Source organism: Mesoplodon bidens (assembly GCF_964165515.1).
Source record: "Mesoplodon bidens genome assembly, chromosome: 19".
Classification (NCBI taxonomy): domain Eukaryota; kingdom Metazoa; phylum Chordata; class Mammalia; order Artiodactyla; family Ziphiidae; genus Mesoplodon; species Mesoplodon bidens.
Genome location: NC_138179.1, coordinates 22520187 through 22534350, shown reverse-complemented (window position 1 = coordinate 22534350; position 14164 = coordinate 22520187). Strand labels below are relative to the sequence as shown.

The 14164-nt window shown below is 46.3% G+C and overlaps 1 protein-coding gene across 2 annotated transcripts in view; it reads left to right on the top strand.

Moving 5' to 3' along the window:
• The first annotated feature begins 13236 nt into the window (after positions 1-13236).
• MYH10 (myosin heavy chain 10) overlaps positions 13237-14164 on the top strand; it is a 139658-nt gene continuing 138730 nt past the window's right edge. The window contains exon 1 of one of the 2 annotated variants that reach the window (XM_081219265.1): positions 13237-13478. In XM_081219265.1, the coding sequence (XP_081075391.1) occupies positions 13420-13478 (59 nt within the window). In that variant the 5' untranslated portion in view covers positions 13237-13419. Of the gene's footprint in view, positions 13479-13618; positions 13746-14164 lie in introns of those variants that run through there. The other variant, XM_081219261.1, reaches the window with a different exon arrangement.

Sequence of the window (14164 nt, the reverse complement as noted above, 5' to 3'; positions counted from 1 at the left end):
CCCCACCAACCTTGCCAAGAGTGTGTTGTAAAACTTTTGAGTTTGGGCCAATCTGATAGGTTGGAAATGATATCTGTGTAGTTTTCATTTATGTTGTTCTTATTATGAGTGAGTTTGGGCATTTTTTCATATGATTAAGGTCTGTTTTCATTTCTTTTTTCTGTGAATTATCTATTCATATCTCTAGCTCATTTTCCTGTAGTGTTACTGGTTATTTTCTTCTCCATTTTTAGAAGCTCCTAATATACTAGGAATGTGAATCTTTTGTCTGTGAACAACTACAGACTTTCTCTGTAGTAGACTCTGGATTAGATTTGGTGGGGCGGTTCAACAAAATATAAGGCGTCATCCATGCCCTGACAGGAGCTTACAAGATTAAATAACTACAAGGGATATAAGTAATTTTATGAAACAGTAAGAAAAGAGAGACCTCGAAGGAAAAGGATGAGTGACAACCAATTGGCCACGGTACTGGGCAGTGACTAAATGCCGTGAAGGTCAGAAGAGCCCAGTGCCTTGTGCTTTCCTACTCAAAGCCCTAAGCATCCCCTGCCTGGACCCACACTTTTCCCAGCAGGAGCTGGCGTTGGTCTGGCACACAGATTCCTTGGCTGTGTTTCTTTGACAATTATAACTGAGGAATTCAGCTTATTTTGGGTGAAATCCCTGGAAGTCCAAGTTCAGATCTCAGTCTGGGCAATGCAGCCACATTTTCCAATGAGTAACTCCTTCCAATATAACTCCTGGCAAACGACCCTATCAGTCGCGGAGAGAATGTGCCGTCACGGTGCGGTAAATAGTAAGACCACTGTGTGGGGCTTGACTCATCTGTCAGAGAAGGGGTATTTTGAAACCTTGACCTCATTTGCAAACATGTGTTTGCACATACCTTTCGTCAGATGCAAATTTTCCATTCCCAGTTTAGCTCTTCCAGATTTTCCCCGAAATGAAAGATGTGGCCATGAAGAGAGAGAAACTTTTAATAGGTCTTGACTCCAGGTATGTTCCGGGGAGCTCATTTGTCTCTAGGCCAACTTCCTGTTGACTCAGCAGCCAGGACGAGGGAGACAGAGGAGCAAAGTACCAGAATAGCAGCTGCCATTTACTAAGCGGTTACCTGTGTGCCAGGCACCATGCTTATGACTTTATGTACAGCAGCTCCTGAACTCATGCCATGACCCTGACAAGTAGGAAGGACTTGACTTCATCCAAGGTCAAGTCACTACTGAGCTGGGATTTGAACTCAGGCTGTGTCTCCAAAACACCTCTGTTTAATCATTACGCTGGATGTTATCAAGATATTACCTGCTTGGTCTTGAGCCAAGAGCCTCTGGCCCGTCAGTTCCCCAACTGGAAAAAGTATTGGGCATTTTCACAGGCTGTCAGGCATTGCAGGGAAGAGAAGGTAACTGGATGTCTCCATGATTTGTGAATAGATGCTTTGGGGGAAGAATGGGCATCCCTTTACTTAAATCTCCCTCAGGCTTCTAGACCTATCTCCCCATTATCTTGATACCCTGTGCCATCCTCTCCCCTCTTCTGTCCAAGCTGAGAACCAGCCCTATTTCCATGAGTTCTTCCCCACTCCTCCCCCACTCCCTGCCTAAACACACGAGCATCTTTTGAATTCTACAACCCTTTCTGAGATGCTCTGTATTATTTTTCTCTGCACACAGTAGGAGTGCTGCACACAGTAGGCGCACCACAAAATTGTCGCGGCTGAAAATGACGACACACAGAAAATCCTGTATGGAGAGCGGACAGGTGACTTAGGGCTGAGTCCTCGCTCTGCAGTGATTTGCTCTGTGCTATTGGGCAAGTCCCTGACTCGGTGTCTCATCTGTGAAATGATGACTAGGCAGCTTCTACAGGCTCTTCCATCCATAAAGGTCTAGATTCTGTGATTCCCACATGTCTGTCTGAAGGGCAGATGCAGGTCTGGAGCTCCTTTGAGAAAGCTGGGTTCCTGGGCAGCTCCTCTGCCTCCCGCCAGCCAACTCTCAAATACCTGGTATGGAAAATAGTGTTATTATTATTATCAGTGGGCTCACACCCATCAGTGTTTTCAATAGAAGGAAATTGGGAAATCTTTCATGAGAACATTCAAGGGCAGAGCAGGAACCACCCTTTCCGAATATGCCAAAAATGCTGCACAACTATGAAACTTGAGTCTAAAATTGAGGAGAACAGGGGCCTTTGCTTGAGCTCCCCAGTGGTGTTTCTCACACTGAAGAGCTTCAACAAGGCTCCCTGACACAAGTCCTCCTGGGAGGACTTGTCCAGGTGGATTTGTGGAGAAAGGGGCCTCCAATGGAAATATAATAGCATAAGCAAAGGGGAGAAGATGGCCAGAAAAAAAAAGCAAGACAGATGGAGGAGGCCAAGGAGAGGTGATTATTAGGAGAAACAGCTGTAATGAAGGAGCAGGAGACAGGAATTTGAGAAGGTAGGTTGAGATCATATTAAGCAAGATTGTGAAAATCAAGCTGAGGAATTTTTTTTTTTCTTTTTTGGCTGTGCTGCGCAGCTTATGGGATCTTAGTTCCCCAACCAGGGATTGAACCCTTGCCCTTGACAGTGAAAGCACGGAGTCATAACCACTGGACAGCCAGGGAATTCCCTGAGGAATTTCTTATTTTTTCTAGGATTTCATTTCCTTTCCCTTAGAATCTAGCCCTTTCAGTAGAAATCATATCAACAAAAATAATTTTTGAATTTTATGTTATTGGAGAATTTCAAAGATATGCAAAAGTAGAGAGACCAGTAATGCAATGGAATGAATGTTATTTTGGGGGGACCAAAATCCATACGTTGAAATCCTAACCCCTAATGTGATGGTGTTAGGAGGTGGGGCCTCTGGGAGATGAGTAGGTCATGAGGGTGGAGTCCTCATGAATGGGATTAGTGCCCTTGTAAAAGAGACCCTGGAGAGCTCCTTCCCTCTTCTGCCACATAAGAACACAGTCAGAAGACAGCCATCTATAAACCAGGAATCGGGCCCTCATCAGACTCTGAATGTGCCAGCACCTTGATCTTGGACTTCCCAGCCTCCAGAACTGTGGGAAATGAATTTCTGTTGTTTATAAGCTATCGATTATATGGACTTCTTTTATAGCAGCCTGACTGACTAAGACAAGTGATAATAAACGCCCCTGTACCCATCACCCAACTTCAACAATTCATGGCCAAACTCCTTTCATCTGTACCCTCTCCACTTCCCCTCTTCTATGCCATTTTAAAATAAATCCCATGGACTTCCCTGGAAGTCCAGTGGTTAAGACTCCATGCTTCCAGTACAGAGGGCATGGGTTCGATCCGTGGTCTGGGAACTAAGATCCTGTATGCCGTGCAGTGTGGGGCGGGGTGGGGGACATATATATATATGTGTGTGTATATATATATGTGTATATTAAATCCCAGACACTGTATTCTTTCATCTGTAAATACTTCAGTGTAAATTTCAAAAATAAAAGGACTCTTTAGTGTCACATAACCACAATACCATAACCACGCATAAAAAAATTAGCAATAATTCATAATTATCCAATATTCAGTCAACATTCAAATTTCTATTTGTTTCATAAATTTTATTTTATACACACACACACACATATTATTATAATTTGTTTTATTGCTTGAATGAGGATCCAAAAAAGGTTTCATTGCATCAGGATCCAAAAAAGGTTTCATTGCAATTGGTTGATGTGTTTTTTTAAATCTCTTTTAATCTACAGCAGAGCCTCATCTTTTTGTTGTTGTCTATTTATTTATTTATTTATTTATTTATTTTTTTTTTGCGGTATGCGGGCCTCTCACTGTTGTAGCTGCTCCCGTTGCGGAGCACAGGCTCCGGACGCGCAGGCTCAGTGGCCATGGCTCACGGGCCCAGCCGCTCCGCGGCATGCGGGGTTTTCCCGGAGCGGGGCACAAACCCATGTCCTCTGCGTCGGCACGCAGACTCTCTGCCACTGTGCCACCAGGGAAGCCCTGTTGTTGTTTATTTTTTCCTTGCAATTTATTTGTTGAAGAAAGGAGATTGTTTGTCCTGTGGTGGTTCCCACAGTCTGGATTTTGCTGATTACATTCCTCTGATACGGTTTAACATGTTCCTCTGTCCTCTGTAGTTTCTGTAAATTGGTAGTTGGGTCCAGAGACTTGATCTGATCCCAGTTTGAGCACTTAAGGATAGCTAGATTCTATGACAGGACTTTCTAGGATTCAAATGCTGGGCCAAGCCTTTGCAAATATTATCATATTTAATCCTTAAAATAATCCCGTGGAATCTGTGCTATCATCATCATCATCACCATTATACAGATGAAAACACTGAGGCTTTGAGAGATTGTATCACTTGGCCAAGGTCACACAGTTGTAAGTGGTAGAGCCAATTTAATTGATTGCTGAGTCCAGACGTTTATCTGCGGTGCCATACTACCTACTGTGAGAGGCCCTGTGTGACACTGAGATGCACTTCGAATACTGAGATTATCCCTTCACATTTCTCTTGCTTAGATGTACAGAGAAAATGCTCCTAAGTGTAGAGGTACCTGTATGTCTATCAGAGAGGACCTTTATAGGCAAGCTATTTGTGAGGTCTATGTGTGTATATATAACTTCCAGTTAGCATTGTTTGTCTACCTTTTTCTTTAATCTTTCGGCCGCACTGCATGGCATGTGGGATCTTAGTTTCCTGACCACACCCCCTGCATTGGCAGTGCGGAGTCTTAATCACTGGACTTCTGGGGAAGTCCCCACCTCATATATGTATATATACATTTTTTAAACATTTTGGGAGGGATTTATTTATTTATTTATTAGAAATTTATTTATTTTTATTTTTGGCTGCATTGGGTCTTCGTTGCTGTGCGCCAGCTTTCTCTAGTTGCCACGAGCGGGGGCCACTCTTCCTTGTGGTGCACAGGCTTCTCATTGCGGTGGCTTCCCTTGTTGCGGAGCACGGGCTCTAGGTGTGTGGACCTCAGTAGCTATGGCACGCAGGCTCAGCAGTTGTGGCGCACTGGGCCTAGTCGCTCCACAGCATGTGGGATCTTCCCGGGCTCGAACCCACGTCCCCTGCATTGGCAGGCGGACTCTCAACCACTGTGCCACCAGGGAAGCCCCCCACTTCATATTTTTAATTTAGTTTTTATAAGAACTTTGATAGCCATAAATGATTTTTTTCTACAGGTTATGCATTCTTCATTTAAAACTCCAAGCCAGGGACAACACTCTTAATATACATCTAGAGGAAATAATGGAAGAACACTATAAGCTTCCTGAAAGGCTGTGTATAAGTCCTTTCAAAAGGGTAATGATACTGCTCATGAATATCATAGTAATGACAAAGAGGAACGCTACTGACTGCTAATTTGTGCCAAGACCTTTACAAGTGTTACCTCACTGTATCTAAGCCTCATAGCCACCCTACTAAGTAGGTATTGTTACCCCTGTTTTGCACAAGAGTAAATCAAGGCACAGAGAGGTTAAGGACATACCCACTATCAGGCAGGATTTTTTTTGGGCTGCACTGTGAGACTTGTGGGATCTTAGTTCCCTGACCAGGCATCGAACCCAGGCCCTCTGCAGTGAAAGCATGGAGTCCTAACCACTGGACCACCAGGGAATTCCCAGGCAGGATGTTTTACTTTAAAAAAAATAATAATAATTAATTAATTATTTGGTTGCACTGGGTCTTAGTTGTGGCAGGTGGGCTCCTTAGTTGTGGCATGCGAACTCTTAGTTGCGACATGCATGTGGGATCTAGTTCCCTGGCCAGGGATCGAACCTGGGGCCCCTGCAGTGGGAGCACGGAGTGTTAACCACTGTGCCAACAGGGAAGTCCCCCAGGCAGGATGTTTTAAACCAGGGGTCCCCAACCCCCAGGCCGCGGACCGGTACCAGTCCTGTTAGGAACCTGTTAGGAACCCAGCCGCACAGCAGGAGGCGAGCAAAGCTTCATCTGCCGCTCCCCATCGCTCCCCATCGCTTGCATTACCACCTGAACTATCCCCCACCCTGCTCCCCCATGGAAAAATTGTTTTCCACGAAACCGGTCCCTGGTGTCCAAAAGGTTGGGGACCACAATTTTAAACAACAACAAAAAAAGCCTTTGATAAAATATATCTTTCAAGAATAGACTGATTTGGATTTTTAAAACAATCTCCAATGAGATGCCCACACACTTTTTTTTTTTTTTTTTCCTGAAGAGTCATACCTAATTTTAGCAAATCCAGGGCAATTTCTTGATTTTCTCTTCACCTAGTGAGTAGGACCAATGCAAACCAGGCCTGGCTCCTTAAGGCCGAGGTGGCAATAATGCTGCGTCATATAATAGCAATCAGGCTTGATTTCAAACTGCGGTTCTCTGCACCAAAATGTGACTCCCCCTCTTCCCACCAGGTCTGATCCACCAGGGACCACAGGTACTCTGAGACCAATGACCCTGTTTTCATCTCTAACCATTGACCAGACTTCAGACTTCTCCAGTGACCTGTTCCTCTTTCCCTCAAGACAACCTGGACCCTCTAGGAAACTTGCTTATTGTTTGTTATTTGCCAACATTCACACCAGCAGCTGTTATCACTTTGCTAATAACATTTCCCTTTCTTTTTGCTTCCTGGTCTTTTCCCTGCTGCCTCATCCTCTCACCTCTCTTTTCATTTGTTCCTTAAATATTTACTGATGGAAATTACACTGGAAGTTTGGGAATCCCCAGACGTGTATAGGGTTCAATGTCAGCTTCCAGGAACCTCCAGGATTACTTCTCACCTTCTTTTCTGCAGCAAGTATTCCGTTCTTTAGTCAAATGCTGTTACTTCCCACCGTCTCCTGGTATCACTTTTCCCTGCCCATGCTTCGGTTCCTTGCATCCTTGCCCTTGCAGCCCATTATCCTCCACCGTTGCAGTCCTGATAGGGATTCAGGCTCAGCTGAAATGACACCTGGAAAGCGGGAAGGGATCTCCTCATGCATTCATCCACCCATCCATCCATTCTTCCATCTTTCCATCTTTCTATTCAACAAGGATTTATTAAGCATCTGTTCTGTATCAAGCACTGAGCTAGTTCCTGGGGATACAGCTGAAAACATTGACTTTGCCTGCAAGGAGTTTACACTCTAGCACTGTGGGGTCCACTGTGGTAGCCACCAGCCACATGTAGCTCTTGAGCGCTTAAAATGTGGCCAGCCTGAAATGAGATGTGCTGTAGGTCCAAAACACACATCAGATTTTGAACACTTAGCACAAGAAAAAGAATGCGAAATAGTGATTTTTTTACATGTTGAAATGTAATATTCTTTTTATATCGGGTTAATATGTTATTAAAATTAATTTCAATTATTTTGCTTTACTTTTAAAATGTAGCCCCTAGAAAGTTTAAACTTAGATATGTGGCTTGCATTGGTGGCTCCCATTCTGTTTCTCTTGGACAGCACTCATTTCGAAGGAGGATACAGGGATGGAGATAAAAAAACTTACAAGGAGTTTTTATAGGTGCTTTGATAAATGTGTGTACAGGGTACAGTGAGGGATTATTTTTATTCAAGAGGCCATGAGAAAGTGGAGGAAGGGAATCAACTTATACTCTGCTAGGCACTTGCAGATATCCTCATGCACGTTTGAGGAACTTTAACATCTTCATATGTTGGCTTGGCACTTTAAATATCTGTTAATCTTTGCAATTGCCATCACCACAACCTGACCACATCTTTTCCAGGCTGCTTAGACCAAGTCACCATCATCTCTCAGATGCACTGTTTGCGGCAGCAGCCTCTTAACTGGCCTACACTGACCCCCACTTTAATCCATTCTCTATATTATGACCAGAGGGATGCTTCCAAAACACAAACCTGGTCATTTTACTCTTCAGTTGAAAACTCTCCTATAGTTACCTCGCTGTCCTCCAGATGAAATCTAAATTCTGCCTCATGGTTCACATGTACGATCCGGCCCCTGCCTACCTCCTCAGTCCCTTATTTCACACTCCTCCACGCTTGTTCACTTTGCAGTAGCTTTGCTCTGAAATTCTTTCTGAGCTTGGAAAGCCCTGTACTCTCTCTTCTATATATTATTTTTCTCTGAAAGTATTTTCTTCCTCGGTTTGTCTGGTTAATGCCTTATTTTTCAGAGTATATTTTCAAAATGACTTTCTCTAAGAAGACTTTCTGGAACTTCCCCCACCCCCACTCCTGCCACCATTCTGGGTTAGGTGTCCCTTATGTGTCCCTGGATCTTGCTGTACTTCCCATAATGTAGTACTTATCATGCCATATTGCATTCTTTTTTTTTTTTTTTTTTTCTGGCTGCATTGGGTCTTTGTTGCTGCACACAGGCTTTCTCTAGTTGCTGCGAGTGAGGGCTACTCTTCGTTGCGGTGCGTGGGCTTCTCACTGCGGTGGCTTCTCTTGTTGCAGAGCATGGGCTCTAGGCACGTGGGCTTCAGTAGTTGTGGCTCGCGGGCTCAGTAGTTGTGGCATATGGGCTTAGTTGCTCCGCGGCATGTGGGATCTTCCCGGACTAGGGCTCGAACCACTGTTCCCTGCACTGGCAGGCAGATTCTTAATGCCTGCGCCACCAGGGAAGCCCCATATCGCATTCTTGCAATCTTTCTGGATCAGAGTCCTCTATGAGAATCTACTAAAAACTGTACAGCTTCTCCCCAGGGCGGGGGAGGAAAAAAGAACAATACGTTTTGCATACAATTTCAGAGGTTTTATAAAACCCCTAAAACTCTTTAGGTTTCCACAGACTCCAGATTAAAAACCCCTGCTCTCTTCCTAGACGCGAAAGACAGTAAGCATTTCTCACAGGTACAAGTTGCTCTAAGACATTAGGATGCAAGGACTATCGTGCTTTTGTTTTTCTAAATCACATTAAATCTGAGTTAGCCTTATCCTGACTGGCTGGTGAGAAGTCTTAAATTAGTCATTTTCAGGAAACTTCTGTTTTTTTTCTTTTCCGCAAAAAACTCCAGAGCTTAAGGGGCCCAAGAAAATTCTGGAAGGTTCCTTCTTTCTCAGATCATTAGAAGTTTTCTGTTTGTTTGTTTTTAACTGTTCTTCCTTCTGTTTCAAAATGCCACAGTTGAGCACCGATCCTTCCTGTCAGTCAGGAATTATTTCCCCAGGGTGGGCTGTGAGGGCTCAGTACAGTAGCCTCTGCCCTGAAGTCCTGCCACTTCCAGGAATCTTGTTGAAACGGGGCCCCTTCTATTGGACACCCCAGATCTCCTACTCCTTCACCACTGTCAGGGAAATAGCTCTTTAACTCAAAAATACCACCCTTTCTCTTATCTCTCTGGAATGATCTGACGTGAAATCCCTTGACAGGCATGACAGAGACTGAAAACGCAAATAGATGCCTAAAAAGACCAGGAAAAGAATGTCAATGAATAAAGCAGGTTGGCTTCAAGAGACAACAGGGAGTAGTGGTGACTGAGGCATGCTCTAGAACACAAGCTTTGTCTAAAAATGAGCAGCAGCTAAGGCATCAGCGAACTGGCACTGAATTTCCAGATCTTCTGTGTTTTCAAGGGAAGCCAGAAATCTGGATTTTCTTGAGAGAACTCTTTTTTCTATATTTTTAAAACATTACTTATTAAGGTATATTTTAAAAATCATGTAATTCACAGTATAATATTCAGTGACTTTTTAGTAACTTTATCCAGTTGTGTAACCGTCACCATAAATCAATTTTAGAACATTTTCATCATCACAATAAGATCCCACATGTATATTTGCTGTCCTCCCCACCCCTGCCCTTACCTCAGGCAACTACTATTGTACTTTCTGTCTCTATAGCTTTGCCTTTTGGGGAGATTTCATGTAAATGGAATCATACAATATGCGATCTCTCTGTCTGACTTCTTTCATTGAACATAATGTTTTCAGGGTTCATCTGTGTTGCTTTCATGAATCTGTAGTTTGTTCCTTTTCATTGCTGAATAGTATTCCATGGTATGGGTATACCACATTTTGTCTACCCACTCACCAGTTGATGGACATTCCATTTTTTTCTGCTATTATGAATAATGCTGCTATAAACATTTGTGTGCAAGTTTTTGTATCCATATATATCTTACTTTTTTGTTGTTTTTTGGTAGATACTGAAGGATAGAATTGTGAGTTACATGGTACATTCATGTTTAACTTTTAAGAAACTGGCAAACTATTTTCCAGAGTGACTACACCATTTTCCTGCCAGAAAATGACTGAGGGTTCCTGTTTCTCTACATCCTCGCCAACATTTGTTATTGTCTGCCTTTTTGATTATAGTCATCTTAGTGGGTGTGAAGTGGTATGTCATTATGGTTTCGATTTGCATTTCCCTAATGGCTAATGATGTTGGATAGCTCTTGACTTTTAAGTGTTGGAATTCACTCAAATTTATATAAAAAAATGCTTCATATCAGCGCTGTACAGACGGAACAAAACAGCTTGGAACAAAACAGCTTAGAACAAAACAGGTTCATGGCCTGGAACTGCCCTGAGGGAATGAGTTTGGACTTGTGACCTAGACTCTGCAAAACAGTGGTCTGTAACCTTTTTCTTTTGGGGGTAAAAGCAGCCTAGACTGCCAGCAAAAATTACTATGGAGAGAGGACAAAGATTTCTCACTCTTTTGTAATGAAATTGTAGATTAGAAAAAAAAGGACAATTTTCAATCTATATATTCATAATGCCATTTTTTCCCCCAGTTAATCATCCTGTTACATATTTGTTGAATGAGTCCTTCAGGTGTGTATTTGTATCCTTTTTTTAAAAAAAATTAATTAATTTATTTTTGGCTGCCTTCAGTCTTCCTTGCTGTGGGCGGGCTTTCTGTAGTTGCGGTGAGCGGTGGCTACTCTTCATTGCAGTGCGCAGGCTTCTCACTGCAGTGGATTCTCTTGTTGTGGAGCATGGACTCTAGGCGCGCGGGCTTCAGTAGTTGTGGCATGTGGGCTCAGTAGTTGTGGCACACGGGCTTAGTTGCTCTGCGGCATGCGGGATCTTCCCGGAGCAGGGATTGAACCCGTGTCCCCTGCATTGGCAGGTGGATTCTTAACCACTGAGCCACCAGGGAAGTCCTGTATCCTCTTTTTAGAGATGAGGTTAAGGAATTTGTCAAAGATTAAAGCACTAGTAAGTGGCAGAGATGGATTCAAAGCTCCTAAATCCCGCGTTTTCCTGATCAAAATGGCAAGAGGTTCAGGGATGGAGCTACATGGGGTGAGACTGGAGTCAGAATTCTGAGCCTGGCTGGCTAGATGACTGAGGTGGAGGAGGACATGATGGGGGAGCAAGGGAGAGGAAGGAATCAAGGAGGTTTCAAGGCTGGTTTCATTAACAGACAAAGGGAAGTTGGGAAGAAAGAGTTTGGGTGGAGGGATGAAGTGGAAGTGGGAAGAAAATAGGTTTGGGGCCTCCTGCTTTTGCAGTTGTCCTCCCATCCAGATAGGGACCTCTGGCAGACAGTTGAAAATGTAGGGCCCAAGGGCTGCATAGATGCCATGGCTAGAGATGCATTTGGGGACAGTTTCTATATTTTTTTGGCCACACCACACAGCTTGCGGGATCTAAGTTACCCGGACCAGGGATCGAACCCGGGCCTCTGCAGTGAAAGCGCCAGAGTCCTAACCACTGGACTGCCAGGGAATTCCTGGGGACAGTCTCTTTATTATTGATTTCTCTTCAAGACTGACATCTTTGCGATGTTGAATTCTGGTGAGCTTCCTGCCCTCCTCTTGGGATGGTCCACTGAGTTTGTTTTAAAATTATGGGAAACCACAGACTTGGTGGCTGATGGGGCTGTTTGTTTGTGAATGCTCTAAGCATTCAGAAATGACTTAAGTGGCTGGCAAAGCTGAGACTCAGGCGTTAGAGATGGAGTGTTTGGTGTTCTCTAAAAAGTTTTTTTTTTTTTTTTTTTAAATTCAGAAGAGGAATACTGTTCACATGCTATGTACAGTTAACTTGTACTCCATGTGCAGGCTGCATTAAGGAGTACAGACTTCATGGAGCCAAGTCACAAGACACCTGGACAGGGGGCAGCTTACTCCAGGAGACTGATGGGGGTGGGGGACAAGATGCACTAGGACAAAGGACAGTACAGGACCTGATTCGGACTTCCCCAGGAGGGACTCTGCACTCAGCTGCCTTGAAATCTTCTCTGAATTGCACCACCTCCTCCTTATCGTTTCCTGCCTTGTTTTGTTTTTTGCTTTATTCACATTTTACCAGACCGGAAGTTTCCTAGGCCTAGCCACTTACATCATAAATAATAAAATGCACCCATATTCAACATGAAATAACTACATCTTGCTGTAAAATTTTTTTGAAAAGATTTGGATAAACTTCAGTTTTTGTAAGAATAAATCATTTTGTGACTTGTAGCTTAAACTTTATTATATTTATATATAATTAATTAAGGGTCATGTTGCAGTTGACTAGATATTGCAGACGTTTCATTAAATATTGATTAACTTTGATTTTTTTGGTTCCCTTTCCTTATTTGGGAGCTTTTTTTTCCTTCTTCTTCAGGTCTCAAACGTTTTCTAAGGCCTTTGAAAAGTTAATAGGCCCTGGAGGATAAGACGGCTCTACAGAACCTCCTCATAGCCCCTCTCAAGTAGGGAGCTCTGTTGAATGAATGAATGAATGAACGAACGAACGAATGAATGAGGTTAAGTCCTTTTCCCAAGTCTTCTCTCCAAGGGGGGTTCGCTTCTCAATCCTCTGGAATCTCAGCCCAGCCAGGAGTCTGGGTAGGGAGGCGTCTCCCCTTTCAAACATCAGAACTGCAGCAGCGGAGGAAGCTGTCCGGCGGCCGCCGCTCAGCGGGCCTGGGCAGGGTCAGCCAGGGCCCGGGCCGGGTCAGCCCGGAGCCGGGGGTCGCGACAGTGGCGGGAGCGCAGACCGCCGACTGAAGCCGGGGCCCCAGCTTCAGGGCCGGAGCGCATGGGCAGAGCAGTAGCCCGAGACTTGCCTCCCCTCCCCCACTGCAGGTGAGCCGCCGAGCCGCGGCCCCCACCCCCCCGAGCTGCCCCGGGAGTGACGTAAGGCCTCTGGACCGCGCTCCGGCCCCGCCCCTGCAGGCAGCGCCCGCGGCCCGAGGCCCGCGACTCCGCGGTGGAAGCCGGTCCCGCTGCGGGACACGCCGGCTGCGACAGGCAGAGGAGGCGGCGAGGCACTTGACTGGGCTGCCCCTGCAGCCCGACGCCAGGGCGAGGCGCGTCCAGGCGGAGCTCGGGGCTCCGGCCGTGGCACACCTGCCCCGCCGTCCGCACGGCCGAGGCCGCTGCGGGGTCCGCACCCTCTGCCCCGCGGAATCGCGGGGCGCCCAGCCAGCCGCAGCTGTCCATCTCCGCCCGAGCCAGCCAATCGCCCGCGACTGCCCCGGCCGCACCTCCCGGAATCTCTGACGGGCGTGCGGCTCAGCCTATGAGATGGGGGTCTCGGCGGCCTGGGCTGGGAGCGGGAGCCAATGAGCATCATTTCAGGTGGGTGGAGGGAGCGGACCTCGGGAAGGTAGCTTCTTTCGGGTTGCTAACGTTTTCCCTTGGAGATGGGCGCGCAAACGGACCAGTGGGTCTGGGGGCGGTGGTGACGGGCGTGGAGCTGGCCCAATGAGGGTGGGAGGGGGTGGGGCAGCCTGGAGTAGCAGTGCTAAAGGAGCCCGGCGGAGGCAGCGGTGGGTTTTGGACTGAGGCGCCGGATCTGTGGTCGCGGCGGGGGACGTGCGCCGGCGCCACCATCTTCGGCTGAAGGTGAGAGGTGCGGCTTCCCGGGTCCGAGTGCGGCGGCCGGGGACCGAGGGACGGTTTGTGGGGGAGGAAAGGATCCCCGGCTGGGGGCCCGGGCGCTCTGTAGGGGAGGAACGGAGCCGAAGCGGGAGCTGGGGAAGACTGAAGGGGTTCTGGGCGGAGGGTTTGTGCTGCAGGGGCCGTAGATTCGTGCAAGGAAGGACCTTGGGGGTGGTTAACGGGACCCCGGTGGGTGGAGAGACCCCTGGAGGGGCGGGGAATGAGGTCCTTGAGAGTGAGACCCCTGCAGGGATTAGGGCCTGGGTGTGCGGGAGGACGACCCCTGGGGGGCTGGGGATGGAGATCTGCGAGTGGGCATGTGCTGACCTGGTACTAGGCGTGCGGGATCCGTGGGGCGCGGGGTTGGGGGTGCCTCGTGCCCT